Source organism: Malus domestica, chromosome 03, assembly GCF_042453785.1.
Source record: "Malus domestica chromosome 03, GDT2T_hap1".
Classification (NCBI taxonomy): Eukaryota; Viridiplantae; Streptophyta; class Magnoliopsida; order Rosales; family Rosaceae; genus Malus; species Malus domestica.
In genome coordinates, this window is record NC_091663.1 from 23,003,322 (window position 1) to 23,018,915 (window position 15,594).

Genomic DNA, 15,594 nt, shown 5'->3' on the forward strand with positions numbered 1-15,594 from the left:
TTTTAGCCAAACCATTGAAGATGGTCTAAGGGGATGAGGGAGTCGGCTTAGCCTCACAATGAGGTAGCAATAATATGGTTTAAAATCGCATTTGACGATAATCAAACCTAAAACTTCTCACAAGTGTAGAGAAATACTACTAGATCGTAATAAATGTCAAGTGTTTCTAAAACATAAAAATTGAACAAAGATTATGTCAATAAAAGAAAAGATAAAATAGTTATTTTCTTTTATTTTCCTTTAAATTTTTTACTGAAAGAAAGCACATAAATGTCAAAAAATGCCGGCATAAAAGGAAAACGAGAGTAAAAAATATATATATACACTTGGCTTTTACATTTTCTTCGTTTTATTTGGCAGAAAAATTAAATATTTCTCTGGGAAAGAACTAAAGCCAAAGTAAATTGTCTAAAGTAATTATATTTTTACTTTTATTTTTCATTTGTTGTTGTATACATTTCAAAACAAAGGGGAGAGAGAGAGAGAGAGAGAGAGAGAGAGAGAGAGAGAAAGGCACTGGAGAAATGAAGAAAGCAGGAGGGGCAGAGAAGAAAAGGGTGCGAAGGTCATCAAACGCTATTCAAAACGGCGGCAGAGATTCCAACTCTGATACCCCTCCTAGGGTTTGTTCTTTCTCTCTCATCCCTGATCTAGGGTTTCACATATATGAAATTGGGCATTTTAATTTTGAATTTTGTTTATATCTGGGAAATGAAATTTCGAAAATTGCCAATTGATTTGTTTTCTCCGCAGTTATGTATTGTGAAAAGCACTGCCTTTTTTTTTTTTTAAATAAAATTTATTTATTTATTAAATTTTATTGCTTGCTGAATTGGGTAGGAGAGGGAAGGAACTAGTTGAAGTTTTGAATACAATGTATTTCATTATTTAGGAATTTTAACTAAGGATTATAAGGGCATAAAATTGCGATAATGATTACCCATTTGAAGAAAATCTTCAATGGTGCTGGGTTTTTGCTTTAATAATATTGAATTTACTTCAGGGTGCAAGGGTATCTATGGAATGTTGGATCATTTTATTGTTCATGGTAGAGCTTTTGAGATTGGAGCGATTTGGTATTTCCTTATTTCTGTTATTGGGCATCTTTAACCTAGTAGAGAGGCAGGGATTTTGGTATTAGCAACCTGGTTTAGCCTAAAAAAGGAAAGACATTCTTCAGAGCAAAAGAAAACAGAAAGTGGTAAAGCGTAAGGGGGCACAGTGAACAGATCAGAAAATGTTCGATGATCACATTGTTTCTCTTGCATTACCAAATTGGAATTGTTTTTCCTATGTTGTGTGAGCAATGAAAAGACATAGTAGATGGGGTGCTAATTCTAGGACTGTTCTTGAAGAGAAACTCTTACTAAGTACTTTCTTTATCACCACATCTTCACTATAAGTTAAAGACCTGTTTCATAACCATTTGGTTTTTGGTTTTTAGTTTTTAGTTTTCACTTTTTGTGCTTGTGATATGGGAAAAGTATAAAGGAGGGATTAAGAAGAATGGTGGGAGGGAGGGTAAAAAACAAAGAAGAATGAATAACAACAAAACCTTTAAACTAAAAGCTACTTGAAATATTTTTGAAATAGTCTTTTGTTTTTAGTTTTTTTTTGTGTACCCTTCCTTATGGATTCCTTCTACGTCTCTCCATCAGTCATTTCTCCACTCTTTTTCGTCTTTCCTTTCCACCATTTTCTTACTCCATATCCCAAGCACAAAAAGTGAACCAAAAACCAAATGGTTATCAAACGAGCCCTAAGCAATTTACAGTGGACCTCCATTTGTAGTCAATATCTCCTGAGTGTAGTATCCTTGTTTTTTTTCCATCCAACATGAAATTTTTTGAATGTGGACTATGTGTCTTATCATTGGATTGCATTGTAAGTGGAGGATAGCAAATTTATGGACGTTGGGATTCCTTATATTTTCTCTGATACTGTAAATACTGGAGACTGAATCTGTGATAGTACTGAATTCCTTCAACCAGATGATAACTTTGTGTTTCTATTATGTGCTGTTGTGAATTTAAGTTTTCTTGCATGATTTTAGTCTTCTCTATAGCATGCAAACTTCAATTCCGGAGTCGGCAGCGTCAGACGAATTCCAAAACAAATCCATACATAGCTCAAATATTGAGATTTTGGAATATTCTGCATTGTAGAATTAGATTGTGTTGCCTACATGGTGATACTTAGAATGAATTTAATTTCTTAGTGTGCACGACTGCTTATAATGTCCTTCTCTTTATCACTTGATTATCTCAACCTTAGATAATTAGTAATCAGTGACAAGAAAGTTATTGTTTCTTTTGGATATAGCTCCTCAGCTTGTTTATTATTTTTGTCCAATTTTGTTTTGGAATTATTTTTTCAAGGAAAGATAGGTTTTGGCCAACTGGTTTCTGTTGCTATAGCCTGCCAATATTTTCATTGTGTGCTGATTGCCTCGTGATTTCCATTCAGAAACAAGCTACCCAGAAAGATGTGTTCCAGTTGTTTGCCGAGAAGGTGAGAGACAATAAGGATTTGGTGTCTAGGTGGGCTGTTCTACAGGAGACACGCGTGGAATATTTCAGGGGAAAGGATTTTGTAAGCTTTTTGAGAAATCATCCTGATGTTAAAGATATTCTAGAATCAGATAGAAATCTAGAAGCTGAAGATATTGCCGATGCTTTACTGAGAAAGAATCTTTTGGTGCGCTGTGATCGTGTGGTGAAAACTCTTCGTCCTGGGAAGAGAAAGTTGTCTACATGGCCTGCACATTTGGAGATCTTTCCGGTAAGCTAACCTCTTAATTGTTCTTGTACAAGTAGCTTGCTGCCCTTGCAGTTGCAGGCTCTGCCTTTTAGTTTTTTCGTTTCATCTTAGGAACCACTTAAGGTGACTAAATCCGGCTTTTTTGTTTCAGTATATCTGCATTGCCTATGTACTCCTACTCTTTATGATCATACTACGCTTTTTATGTTTACTTTGTACTTGTATACTGTTTACATGTGGTGATTTTATCATACCCTTTTGTACTTTTTACTTTAGATTACAATATTTTGATTTTATATTTATAAAACATTGAAAACTATGGAGGAAATGGGTGAACTTACTCGAAAGTGTTTTGAAATGTCCCTTTAGTAGGTTTACTTATGTTTAAATCTTGTCTTTCTATGTGCTTTCTTCTCTTCATGTATTTTCTAACCACCACACACCACATCTGGTAAATGGTTTATTGTTATTTGCAGGACCAAGTATTTTCTGAGAATGATGCCTTCTTTGCATGGACTTTTGTAAAACGAAGGCCTCTCTGGCAGACACTTCTTTCATTTTTCTGGCCGGTGGTTACATTGGCAATATGCTTGTTTCCTGTATATCCGCATCGGTGCAAGTTACTAATACTCTACTCATGTCTCGGGGTCCTGCTACTTTTTTTTTCTCTACTAGTTTGTAAGTTCTGAACTTTTGGTCATTTGTTTTTAGTTTAAAATATCATTAGGAACTTTACATTTTCTTAAGTCTTATTGGTTTATAGTGATGTGGATATTAGAGTATAAATTATGTTCATACCACCCCTATTCAAAATGGTCACTATTTTATTACACTTACTGCTGTGCTGGATATAGTAACAACACTTACCGAGCACAATAGTGTTCTAGGATTCATATAGTTGACCCCACTTAGTGGGAAAAGGTTTTGTTGTTGTTGTTGTACTGCTGTGCTGGATATAGCAACAATTTTGCACATTAGTGATGTGGTGGATATGGTGGACAGCAATATGCCTTGCAATTGACATATATACATATATATATACATATATACATATATACATATATATATATACATATATACATATATACATATATATATACATATATACATATATATATACATATATACATATATATATACATATATACATATATACATATATACATACATATATACATATCTAGATACATATATACATATATGCATATATATACATACATACATATATATATATTTATAGATATTTCAGGTTGTATAGAGTCAGTGACTTCGCCCATGAGCGGTAGGTCTCGGGTTCGAGACTTGAGAGCAGCCTCTCCATAAAATGGGGGTAAGGCTAGCCGACATTCACCTCTCCCAGACCCTGCGTAAAGCGGGAGCCTTGTGCACTGGGTACGACCTTTTATAGAGTCAGTGACATGCTAGTACAACTATGCTTATATGTTTATAGAATACCTAGATTTAGTTAGGTTATATACTTTCTCGCTTTATACTTTTATACCTGTGCATTCCATTCCTTAATCTTGTGAGGATGACTACACAAGCATTTGAAGTGTGACGCCTTTAAATCAAGATATCAAATCTTGAAGCTAGTAGATTTTACTAGGTCAGCAGCATAAATGGGGCACATGGAAAGTACACAACTTTGATGAGATGGACAGAGACATAGCTAGTTATTTCAAGGCCCACCTATTAGCCCATGTCTAGCAGAGCGCATTAAGATGGGGGTTCTAATTAAATAGGGTATGCCACATCTACATTAAGCACTACGCTGCCTGTAGTCCTTTTCAGCTTTTGATTAGCGTTCCTTGCCTATTACGAGTATCACATTATTGTACGAGGGACTATCATCTTTCACAAGTAAATGTTACTTTCAATGATGGCAGAAACTTTTGTCGTTGGTTGTCAACAAGAGGCAGATTTTTACTAGTTTGTAAAGTTTTTAGGATTCCTCGACACATTTTTTCTTCCTTTTTTACCTTTGCTAAATGTTGGGACTAATTTTCTTATGCCATTTTGCCTTTCAAGAATCATGCACCTTATGATTCTTGATGTTCTATGCTAAATACTATTAGACTTAAACCTTTTTGTAAATCAACAGGTTCTTTCGTTTGTTTTTAGTCTCTGAAGTATGTCTCAGTATACAAACGTAATTGATTACGATGCGAATCTGTAGATTCTAGGTTTATATCTCATTCTTTGTAAACATATGCATGCAAACACAGCCACCTTTACATTTGTTTTTACTATAAGGATTTGGCATCATCTTGGCGTAAAGATCTTACAAATTTCTGTCTTAACACTTTCATTTCTTTGAATGGGGTATCATCTTTCTAGAATACCTTATATGGGCATCTACAATCCTCACCAATTTGTATCTAGATTTTTTAGCTGACTTCAAGCTTCATCTTTTCTGTTTCTGCGGCGTTTTAGTTCCTTGATTTGGGTTGAAGGGTTAATAATGCAAATGATCGTTGCTTTTAGTGATCTGTTCTCTTTCATGTCGAACATAAACATTTAATTTTGTTGTGTTTTTTTAATTTCCAGTGAGGGGAACAATATTTGGAGTTCTATATATTGTCTTAGGAAAGCGAGTTTGGTTTTTCCCGAACATTCTCGCCGAGGAAGCTACTTTGAGAGAACTATTCCGTTTCTGGCCCAAGAAGGATGAGGAGGAGCGACCAAAGTGGACAACAAGGGTTTTCTATGCGGCAATTGCAGTGCTGGTCATATTGCTGCTGAGGCACCATGCTCCTGATGAAGCTGCCAGAGCCAGGTGAGTTCTAAACCAACCAAATAAACTGTAATGGAGGGGAGGGGGACGAATTGTGGCTAAACATGACGAAATTTAAAAACATTCAGATCCACAATAATTTGAAGACCATTTTCTTTATATTTAATCTTTTGTTGGGACCCTAAATACGCAATCATGGATCCTCAGCCTGCGGACATGCTGATTCTATTTTCTGCTTCTTGGTGTTGCGTATCATACTAATGATTAACTCTACATTGTTGCAGGTACCAGAAACGTGTATCTAACATTATCGATGATGTTATCGAGTGGTCTCCAAGATTGGCACTTTCTGGGATGATGGAGAAGCAGCAAACTGTGGTGAACGCGACAGAGCCTAGCAATGCAACCGAGGAAGAGGTGACACCACCTGACGGCATCGATGCAGAAACTTTGACAGTGCAGTACGATGCAGAAGTAAGTGAAAATCTAGAGAACAATGACGAAAACCTAGATAGTAGTGAAGAAAACCTAGACAACAGTGATGAACAAAAACACGACGACATATAAACTTTGCAATACCCGAAAGAACACACCGCCTTCTCGTTGCCCTTTCCCTTTAAATTCGAGTGTAAAACCGTGTATCAGACAATAAAGCAATTAGTTACAGAATTGTTCTTGGATTAAGAATCTGTGAAAATTTTTGTAAGGTGTAGTAGTGTGCTCCTACATGACTACTTGGATTGTAATTATCGGGTTATGACTCTGGCTAATACACAAATATTACTAGGCTTTTCACAATATTATTTGTTGCTAAGCAGATGACCGTTTTGTATTTGCGTTTTTAGGGTTCACTTTTTCGTGCGTGCTTTGGTGGGACAACTACATAATGCAGCGTAAATTACGGAACTGGTATTTTACATGAACATAAAACAACAAATTGAAAGTGAAAGCAAGCTTAAAATTGCTTCAGATTTTTAATTTTTAGTTTTTGTTGTCTGATTTCCAACACACTTTTCCCGAATTGTAGCACAAAAACGAAATAATTACCAAACGGGTACATAACGATACCATGATTCGACCCGCATATCGCTCTCTAAAACTTGAAAGAGTTCCAAAACACCTGCCAAGGAAAGTTCAATTTCTAAAAGATGAGACGTCTTCGCAGTTTGGAGAATCTGCAAATCACATCCTATGAAACGGATAGATGGATCCGAATAGGATTATCACGCAGGGGAATAATACTCAAAATCACCGGCAGCCATAAGCATACAGAACAAGCATTTATCGACGACAACCAAAAAACAACTGAAATTCCAATATCTTTCCAACCGCACATCTCAAAATGAAGGTGACAAACACAATACACAAGATGGTTGATGCATTAAACAAGAGTACGACCCGTTTAAATTTCCGTCTTTCCGTCTTTCCGTCTTTCGTATGTACTTAGAATTACTAAAACTACTCTGTACATTAGGCAGAAGTAGGAAAGGACGTAATGAAAGAGTCAAAAGGACTTCACCGACGCCAAATGATCCTTCAATATCTCTCCTTCCCTACGTTTATGCCTCGAGCGCAAGAACACAGCCAAGAATGAATTGCCGCCTGGCAAACACATTGCCAAAGAGATCCAAGGGGGACTCGCCCCGTTTCTGGTAGAGTCCACAGCATCTGCCTCCAGCGGTTCACTGGATGGCAAGACGCCTCTGTGAGGCCTGGTTCGAAGATATGCTTCCCCGTTGCTGGCCTGTACAATCTCCTTCTTCCCCTCTCTTGCCCGAGTATGAAGGATATATTGAAGCCTGCAAGCCACCATGGGGCTGGTAGCAGCCACTACCATTTGCATAATTGTGAGCCGCATACGCATCGTGCGCTTGGGAACCTCTTGCTTCCCGTTGACTATTGGGGGAATTCCATGTTTCGGCAGAATCTGACGGAAAGGGTTCTGAACCCGATGAACTGCCAGATTGTGATGAGTGGGCTGGACCAGAACTTGTACCCTTTTCTAGTCCAGTGCTGTTTGAAGTATCACCATTAGCTTTCTTTGCAAAACGTCCTCCATTACCTCTCGCCCTTCTCATAGCATGTTGATGTCGTGATTCATGAAGATACGGCTGTAGAAAATGAAATTAAAGAACAATTTACCAAAGTTTATATGCTTGCAAGCTATTCATATTACATAGAAACACAAATACTAACAATTTGAGTTGGAACACATCGGCTGAAATAAAATTATCATCATACGGCCACATATATCCTCAGACTCTTACAATAAGCAACCTACAATTACACATTAATCTCACGCTATCGACTAGACAAACAGACTTTTACCAAACTGATACCAAATATGGGTAACACAGCAATTGAAAGGTTCATAGTAACGACATGTACTTCACATGTCAAACCATAAATGTATATCCTAATTCCTAAGCAAGCACATACTTCCATTGGCAGAGTGCAGGTGACAATGCATCCCTCTACGCATACTTCACGGACATTGCATAGCCATATTCAGGTAGGCATATTTATCTAATTTACCTTATTAAAAACTCAATTACAATGACACCAATGCATAAACTTTAAGGAGCATGCAAATCTTTTGATGGAAAGAAACAGAGTAGACAGCCGAATAAGTTCATGGACGCAATAGAGACTGGAAAGTGCACAAGTCATATAAGTTGTTCCTCTTAAGGAGGTATACCAAAGAACACACATTATACAACTATGTAAGCTTTAGTGTTATACACAAAAGTGAGCACTCAGACAATTCTCAAAGCTCTTTTCAAACAATCACAAAGCTTCAATTGAATTGTGATTATGTAAAAGTCAATATTTTCTATAACCAAAGAGAACAGGCCCAATAAATGTCTTACGAAAAGTGAGAGATACGGTTCACAGGCACATGAAGCATATATACATTACATCTATATGAAATATAACATATTTATAGTACAAATACTTGTGTATGGGTTCTACCTTCCTGACTTTTATTAGCTTCCTTTCAAGTTCTGCTTTTGCACGTGCCTGTCTTCGCCTGAGAATACCTTGGTATTGTTTTGCATTTACATACACAGGCTCCTGTGCCATCTCAAGAGGCAATGGCATTCTAGCATGCGGCATTCCAAGAAAAGGAGGATAACCCTGACCAGTCGAAACAGCATTTAACAGTCTCACACATTTACATATCAAGATTTACTTCATCATAAACTTCCAAATGCACCAAGATTAAATCGATATCATACCCAAGAAACGTAAGTTGAACAGGTTCAATGTTATAACTAATCTGTTTTTCGCCGCTACCACCGTGATGCAAGACAACACAAAGTGGGCTTCTAACCAAGATTTTGGTAGGCTTTAGTTGGCAAAAGATTTAGACATAAAAGAAAATCAGGAAAAAAAAAAAGATTTAGGACTGCTGTAAATTTAGGCTAAGTTTGGGTGAGGGACTTCCAAATTCCAAGGGTTTGATGTCAAGTTAGTAAGGAATAGATCACAAAATGTTGATAGGAGGCAATAGAAATGCACTCCATGATCATTACAAAGGTACGTAGGAGGGATTTACATTAGGTTATATAGAATAACACAGATGAGATGACACAAGATAAAATGCACGAGGACATATCAAGGCACCAAGCCCTCAACAACACTTTTGTGAATCCAAAACTAATTTGCATCACAGAAGACAGCTTTCTTTATAGTCTTCAGACTCGTAGACATACTTGGTCTAATTACGAGGAAGGAGACTCGTAAGAAAACTAAGACATTCAATACTTCTAAAAAACCAAAAGAAAATTTTTACTACCCAATATCTGATTTGCTCTGATTTACTTTACAGAAGATAGCCTTCTTGGTAGTCTTCAAACCGAATTCCCAGACTTCTAGAAACACAGTCTGACTCAATGGTAAGAAACTCTAAGAAGACAAAAATATTCAAAACTCCCAAGATCCAAAATAAATTGATTGTTAACAACAGTCAACATGAACTCTTAGATTGACTTTTTAAAACTTGTATATTTTATAATTTTATGGATTCTAGCATTATCATAGGTAGTTTTCTTTAAATAAAAAAGTTCTATTGTAGGATTTGTGATTAGTCTTGGGATTTTCTCTCCATAGACTCGATCGATAAGATTATTTCATTATCTCCATTGCTCCTCCCCATCCAAATTTGTTGAAATTCTGTAATCTTTTAACATTCCACCAATTCCTAGCTAACCCATTCTAGGACATACGCAAAAGTGGACAACTCAAACTACTCTGAGGATGCACATAAGCCACCAAATAGTATGGAGAAAAACATTAAGAAGAATATGACTGCAAAACAATAAAGAAAAAACAGAAAAATCTTTAATAAACCAGTCAGATCAGAAAAAAAAAATCATGTCATAGAATTGAAAAATAACTGAAGAAAATGAACTGTCAGTAAATGCTTAAATACATTTAGAAATACAGACTGTTGGAGTCAGTAAGGTAAGTATAACATTTGCAGAAACTGAAGTTATTGAACCATTACATCATTGCACGGAAAATAAAAACACGCAAATCCAACATGACATGTAAGATGGTACCTCACACAAGGATATTACTGTTTAACATACCAAAGGTGGATGTCCATAAGCTGCCATCATTCCACCATAACAAGGATCCTGATAAGGATTTGAAGCACACGCCTACAAACAAATGCATAAAAGCTAGGACACTTACATTCCAAAAACATGCAAGTACGAGTACCTGAACTTCAACATTACAGAATCCAATTTTTGATGATTATCAGCAGAGTCGGACTAGTTCTGAGGCAATAAATCTTTAAGAAAATAATATGAACTTACAATAGAGTGACCAACAAGTTCAAGCTGTGGTGGTTGCGCAAGGCAATCATCACGCACTGTAGGTACACTGGATCCAGCATGCTTTACATTGTGGTGGTCTTGCCCATAATTTCCAGCTGAAGTTGAAACAAAATATTAAAAACTGAATCCAACTAAGAAGAGGAGGGGGGGGGGGGGGGGGGGGGGAAGCATCATACCAAATTCCCAGATATAATAGGAAGTGCTACCTGATCTTGGAGATGTAGTATGTGAATCTTTGGCAGTATCATCATCATCTTCATTTGCCTCATCATTGGACAAAGATTGATCATCATTAGACTCTGACAGACCATTTGGGCATTCTAACGAAGATGTGTTGGATACATTCCTCCCGGTTCCAGTTGGGGAGATGGGATTATATCCAACACTCTGCCACCATGGTTCCGAATAAACACTGCTTGGTGGGACAGTATGAGCATGTAGTCGATTTTCAGCTTCAGATTTTGGCTGCATTCCTCAAATTTCCTTAGATGGAGACCAAATCTTAGTTCTACATATAACGAAGTACAAAAAGAGAATCAAAACATGCAGCCACAAACAAAACCATAAGGGGTGATGACTAAAAATAAGGTACCAACAAATTGACCACCACTTTCTTGAGAATTCAGTTAATATGTGATCTTCAAGGCCAAAACGTGCACGCCTCTTGGCTAAAAGAAAACAAAAGAAAACATAAAAATCCACTTTCTCTTCTCACTCCATAAATATCTAGCAATTCAAAAACAAAACCAAAAAACATTGAAAGTTCTATGCTTTACATTAATTGTTTCCCATAAATTAAGCAGAACAATTGCATTACGCTCAACCAAATTATTCCTTCTAATTACCTGATCTCCAAAATATTAACTCATAATTAACTTCTAAATAATCACCATTTACTTAAGTTATTATAGAAATTCAATACTGAAGAATACACTCCCCGTTTTAAAAAATGATACTCCAGATACAGTATCAATCATGAAACTCAATTGGGTGAAGTATTCTGGACATACAATTAACAAAGACTTAACAGTTACGAACCAAAAATTTCCTCTTTTTTTCTCGGGAACCAAACAGACCACAATCAAAATTCCCCGACCCCAGAAACAATCTAGAATTCCAGAAACCCTAAACATACCGAAATCACAATTGCATGCAATAAAACATAACCAAATCAAAACCCCCAATTCTCACAAACCCTAGAAATCAACCACACAAATAAATTCCAATTTAATAATCGAAAGATCAAAAATTCGAAATCCCAATTTTAAAATTATCGAAAAATCTTACCAGACTTGCTGAGAGAAAAGCCAATCCCGAAAAAACCCTAGATTTTGGGCCTCGGAATCTCACAATTTCTCTGCAATTCCATGTAATCTCACTGTGTATATAACTGTACCGGAAGAGCACTCCTATTTTATTTCCACTTCAAGGCTATGATTTCGTCACCCACCGCGCGGCCCACCTCATTGCTCTAAGAGTTTAATTAACCAACACGTGGATTATCCCAACCTGGAACTCTCTAGACCGGTTTCGGGTAGGAAGGCTCTTGTCTGGGAGAACTAGGGGTGGGCACTTAAAACCGAAAACCGAAACCGGAACACGAACCAAATCGAACCGCACCGAACGGTTTGGTTTTGCGGTTTTGAAACGGTTTCGGTTTTGAAACCGAACCGCAACATAGAAAACGGTTTGGTTTCGGTTTTGGCTTTTGAAAACCGCACCGAAACCGAACCGCACCGCAAATATTAATAAACATTTAATTAAATGTCCATATTAGATTTCATGTTTTAATTGATCGTTTGTTAAAATTCATACACTTAGTATGGACTCAACCACACTAGAATATCATCATTCATCACTTTCTTTTGTTCATTAACTTGAAGGACCTTTGTTATTTTATACCATCACACACACATATATGTACTAGGGTGAACTAATCTTGTTATCAAGAGTCGAACAATGATTTACTAAAAGCCACTCATTTGAAGCATGATATCACATATTCTAGTATGAAAATTTCGCTCACGTTTAATGAATTTAAATTTATTCAACTTGTTTTATGAAAAATATTGTAAGGGACACATTTTTATTGCACAAACATGTTTTAACATCACAACTACATGCAACATGCTAATTGTTTACATAACAAATGTCATTTTCCTATTACTATTGGGAAATGCTTTTTAATATGTTAAATTGCAAATTGTACATTTTTTCTTAAAAACCAAACCGAAACCGTTTGAAACCGCACCGAACCGAACCAAACGGTTTGGTTTCATTTTGGTTTTGGCTTCAAAACCGCACCGAACCAAACCGCAAAAACTTGCGGTTTTGGTTTTGGTTTCACTCAAAACCGCACCAAACCGAACCGCGCCCACCCCTAGGGAGAACCGGAGAATCGAGAGACTGGAACCGGTTTGATTGTTTGATCCGGTTGTAGGTTGTTAAGTGACGGCAGCGGGAGGGGAGGGTGGAGGGGTCCACCCGGATGACGTTATCGCAGGACATTTTGGAGCGAAAACATAAAAAATAAGGCCATCCCCAACCGAGGGCTGGCCAGAGGGCTCGTTTGAGCCCTCTAGCCCTCCAAGATTCCCCAAGATATTAATATTTTAATGAACAGTACAGGACCATATTTGCCTCCGTCTCCAACCGAGGGCCAGAGGGCCAAAGGGCTCGTTTTAGCCCTGTCACAAAAAACCGTCTCCAACCGAGGGCCAAAGGGCCATAGGACCAAACATAATTTATTATTTAAATTTAAAAACTACAACAACTTAAATTTAAAAACAACAACTTATATTTAAACACTACAAATTAAATTTAAAAACAACATTAACTTAAATTTAAAAATTACAACGACTTAAATTTAATATCCATAATTAATATCATCTTCATCATCCGCCATTGTAGGAGTATAGTCAGAGGTAAACAATTGCCGCCGAGCCATAATTTCTTTTTTTTTCCTATCAAAATAGGCCTTACTCATTGGAGTGTAATCCGAAGTGTTCCTTTCCATATTCTTATCATCCATCTCTTCTTGTATTTGTTTGGCTCGCTCTTCATGTCTACACTTCCTTTCTTCCGCCTCACGGGCATTTTGCTCCGCCAGTAATCGAAATGAGGCCGCCACTTCATGTTGAGCGGCGTAATCAGCATTTGCCTTGCCCTTTTCCCTCAACCTTCGGGCCTTGTTTCGTCCCATAGCCCTAGGTAAAGAAATTTCGGACGGAGTCGGATTTTCTACCCTTGTTTGTTGAATGGTAGGAGATCCATCTTCATTCATATCTACAGATGGGGATGCAGCTTCCAAAGGATCCACTCTATGTTGAGGTGGATCTTCAAATAACACCCACCCTTTACAAATTTCCCAACAACCGTGAAACTGAAAGGGTTTTGAGCTGCCCTCCATATACAATTCCTCCGCTTGGCGTACCTAGAAAATATAATTAAAAAAATTTTAGGAAATTAAATGTAATATAATTAAACATTTAAAATAAACTGTAAAAACACTAACTTCGTCATAGTAATTGGCGCCGCTTTCATGTCTACGTGCTGCTGCTAATAGTGCTTGATGCCATTTATTCAAACTTGGATGAAGATGTTTCTTCCATCTTGAAGAACAACTTTCGTGGTTTCGGGTATTTGGTGGAGTGGTGCCTTCGTAGAACTCTAAGTATTTTTTGGACACACGAGTCCAAACACCTTCACTTGTTTGAGAAATCCCCCTCACACTATCTTCTGAGATCCATCTATAAGCCTTGCAAAGAGCTTCATCTTCTTTTCGGGTCCAAACCCTACCTTTCATTGCAGATGAGGCCATTTTTTTTGAAAAAAAATGAAGGAAATATTGAAGGAAATATTGCAAATGAAGTGAAGAAATATTATAGATGAAGGAAATATTGAAAAATTGAAACAAATATTATAGATGAAGGAAATATTGAAAAATTGAAACAAATATTATAGATGAAGGAAATATTGGAAAATATATTGAAGGAAATATTGAAAAATTAAAACAAATATTATAGATGAAGGAAATATTAGAAAATATATTGAAGGAAATATTGAAGGAAATATTGAAAAATATTGAAGAAGGAAATATTGCAAATGAAGTGAAGAATTGAAAGAACTTCACCATATTTATAGAAGAAAAAATGTTTAAAATAAAAAAATAAAAAAAATAAAAAAATAAAAAACCAACGGCTAGTTGCAACGGCTAGCTGACTCAGCTAGCCGTTAGATTAAAAAACATTTCAAACTATTAGTGTCGGTTATAACCGACACTAATAGCAGAACTATTAAAAAAAAAAAAAAAACCCTTTAATGCTGTCGGTTTTAACCGACAGCAATAGGAAATATTAAAAAAAAAAATAGCCAGCCAGCAGCCAGCCCTCCAGCCCTCTCCGATCCCGTGGGACCCTCCCAGATTCCAGAGCCCTCTGGCCTAGCCCTCGGTTGGAGACGGTTTTAGGGCTATTTTCGGCCCTCTTGCCCTCTGGACCCTTCGGTTGGAGATGGCCTAATGAAATTACAATAAGGCCCGCGTCACCCTCACTGGACGGGCAAAATTCGGGTTACGCGTGGCGTCTTGGTGGGGACCACAGCGCCGGTGGAATGCTAGCAGCGTCTGCCACGTGTCTCCGTAATTTTGACATTTCCATGTTGGCGACCCGGAAGGTGCATTGCATTGCATTGCATTGCCTGTCGGTGAGAATAAAAAGGTCCGGGTTAGGCCCATCTACGGGCCCAGTTTCATTTCTGGCCCAACCCGTCAATATGATCCAGCTACCGCGTTTTCTAAGGCGCGGACGAAACTTCGGGGACCTTATGTGCGGATGGGATGTGGATCGTTGGATGAAAATTGAACAGCTGAAAACAATCCATCATAATGAGCTTACGGTGAAATCGTGTCATAAATGACATCGCTTAATTGAAATGGTAACCGACATAAATTCAAAATTTCTTAGGATTTAAATTGCCCCCGACATCAACACTTACCGTCTTTAATAAGTCTTGTCCTCCTCCAAAAACACTAACTCTCTCTCCCACGTTTGTTCAAACATCGTTGCCATCAAAAACATCATTCTCGTTGGAAACTTGCTTCCGATTCCAAACCCAATTATAGTTGATACATGCTTGTGTTGTCCAGCCTCACAGAAATTCTAGATGGTAGTGAAGAAAATCAGGGGACTTTGGTTGAAGGCTTACAATTTGTTCCACAGAAATAACGTGTTTTTCGCTTCGTTCGAGATTGGT

The 15,594-nt window shown here is 37.3% G+C and overlaps 2 protein-coding genes and 1 long non-coding RNA gene across 18 annotated transcripts; 1 reads left to right on the top strand and 2 right to left on the bottom strand.

Annotated features, from left to right (window-relative positions):
- Nucleotides 1-427: 427 nt before the first annotated feature.
- On the top strand, nt 428-6,292 carry LOC103431671 (translocation protein sec62-like). The gene is made up of 5 exons (XM_008369849.4): nt 428-623; nt 2,467-2,781; nt 3,237-3,438; nt 5,308-5,536; nt 5,779-6,292. Exons 1-5 carry the CDS (start codon nt 525-527, stop codon nt 6,059-6,061), a joined length of 1,128 nt encoding a protein of 375 aa, XP_008368071.3. The 5' UTR covers nt 428-524; the 3' UTR covers nt 6,062-6,292.
- Nucleotides 6,293-6,794: 502 nt separating this feature from the next.
- Nucleotides 6,795-11,839, bottom strand: LOC103431670 (nuclear transcription factor Y subunit A-1-like). 16 transcript variants are annotated; one of them, XM_008369848.4, is made up of 7 exons: nt 11,629-11,839; nt 10,934-11,009; nt 10,548-10,849; nt 10,321-10,436; nt 10,090-10,161; nt 8,468-8,632; nt 6,795-7,605 (listed from the first exon to the last, which is right to left on the bottom strand). In XM_008369848.4, the coding sequence occupies exons 3-7, from the start codon at nt 10,810-10,812 to the stop codon at nt 7,177-7,179; spliced, it is 1,047 nt and encodes a 348-aa protein (XP_008368070.3). In that variant the 5' UTR covers nt 10,813-10,849; nt 10,934-11,009; nt 11,629-11,839; the 3' UTR covers nt 6,795-7,176. The 16 variants fall into 16 exon arrangements, with proteins under 16 accessions (XP_008368070.3, XP_008368065.3, XP_070675266.1 ...); XM_008369843.4 differs by having other exon boundaries at nt 10,518-10,849; nt 11,629-11,814; XM_070819165.1 differs by having other exon boundaries at nt 10,518-10,824; nt 10,938-11,009; nt 11,629-11,796.
- Nucleotides 11,840-13,071: 1,232 nt separating this feature from the next.
- On the bottom strand, nt 13,072-13,984 carry LOC139194240 (uncharacterized). Its single transcript, XR_011578998.1, has 2 exons — nt 13,856-13,984; nt 13,072-13,774 (listed from the first exon to the last, which is right to left on the bottom strand). It is a non-coding gene; the product is annotated as an uncharacterized lncRNA (long non-coding RNA).
- Between the last annotated feature and the right edge of the window lie 1,610 nt (nt 13,985-15,594).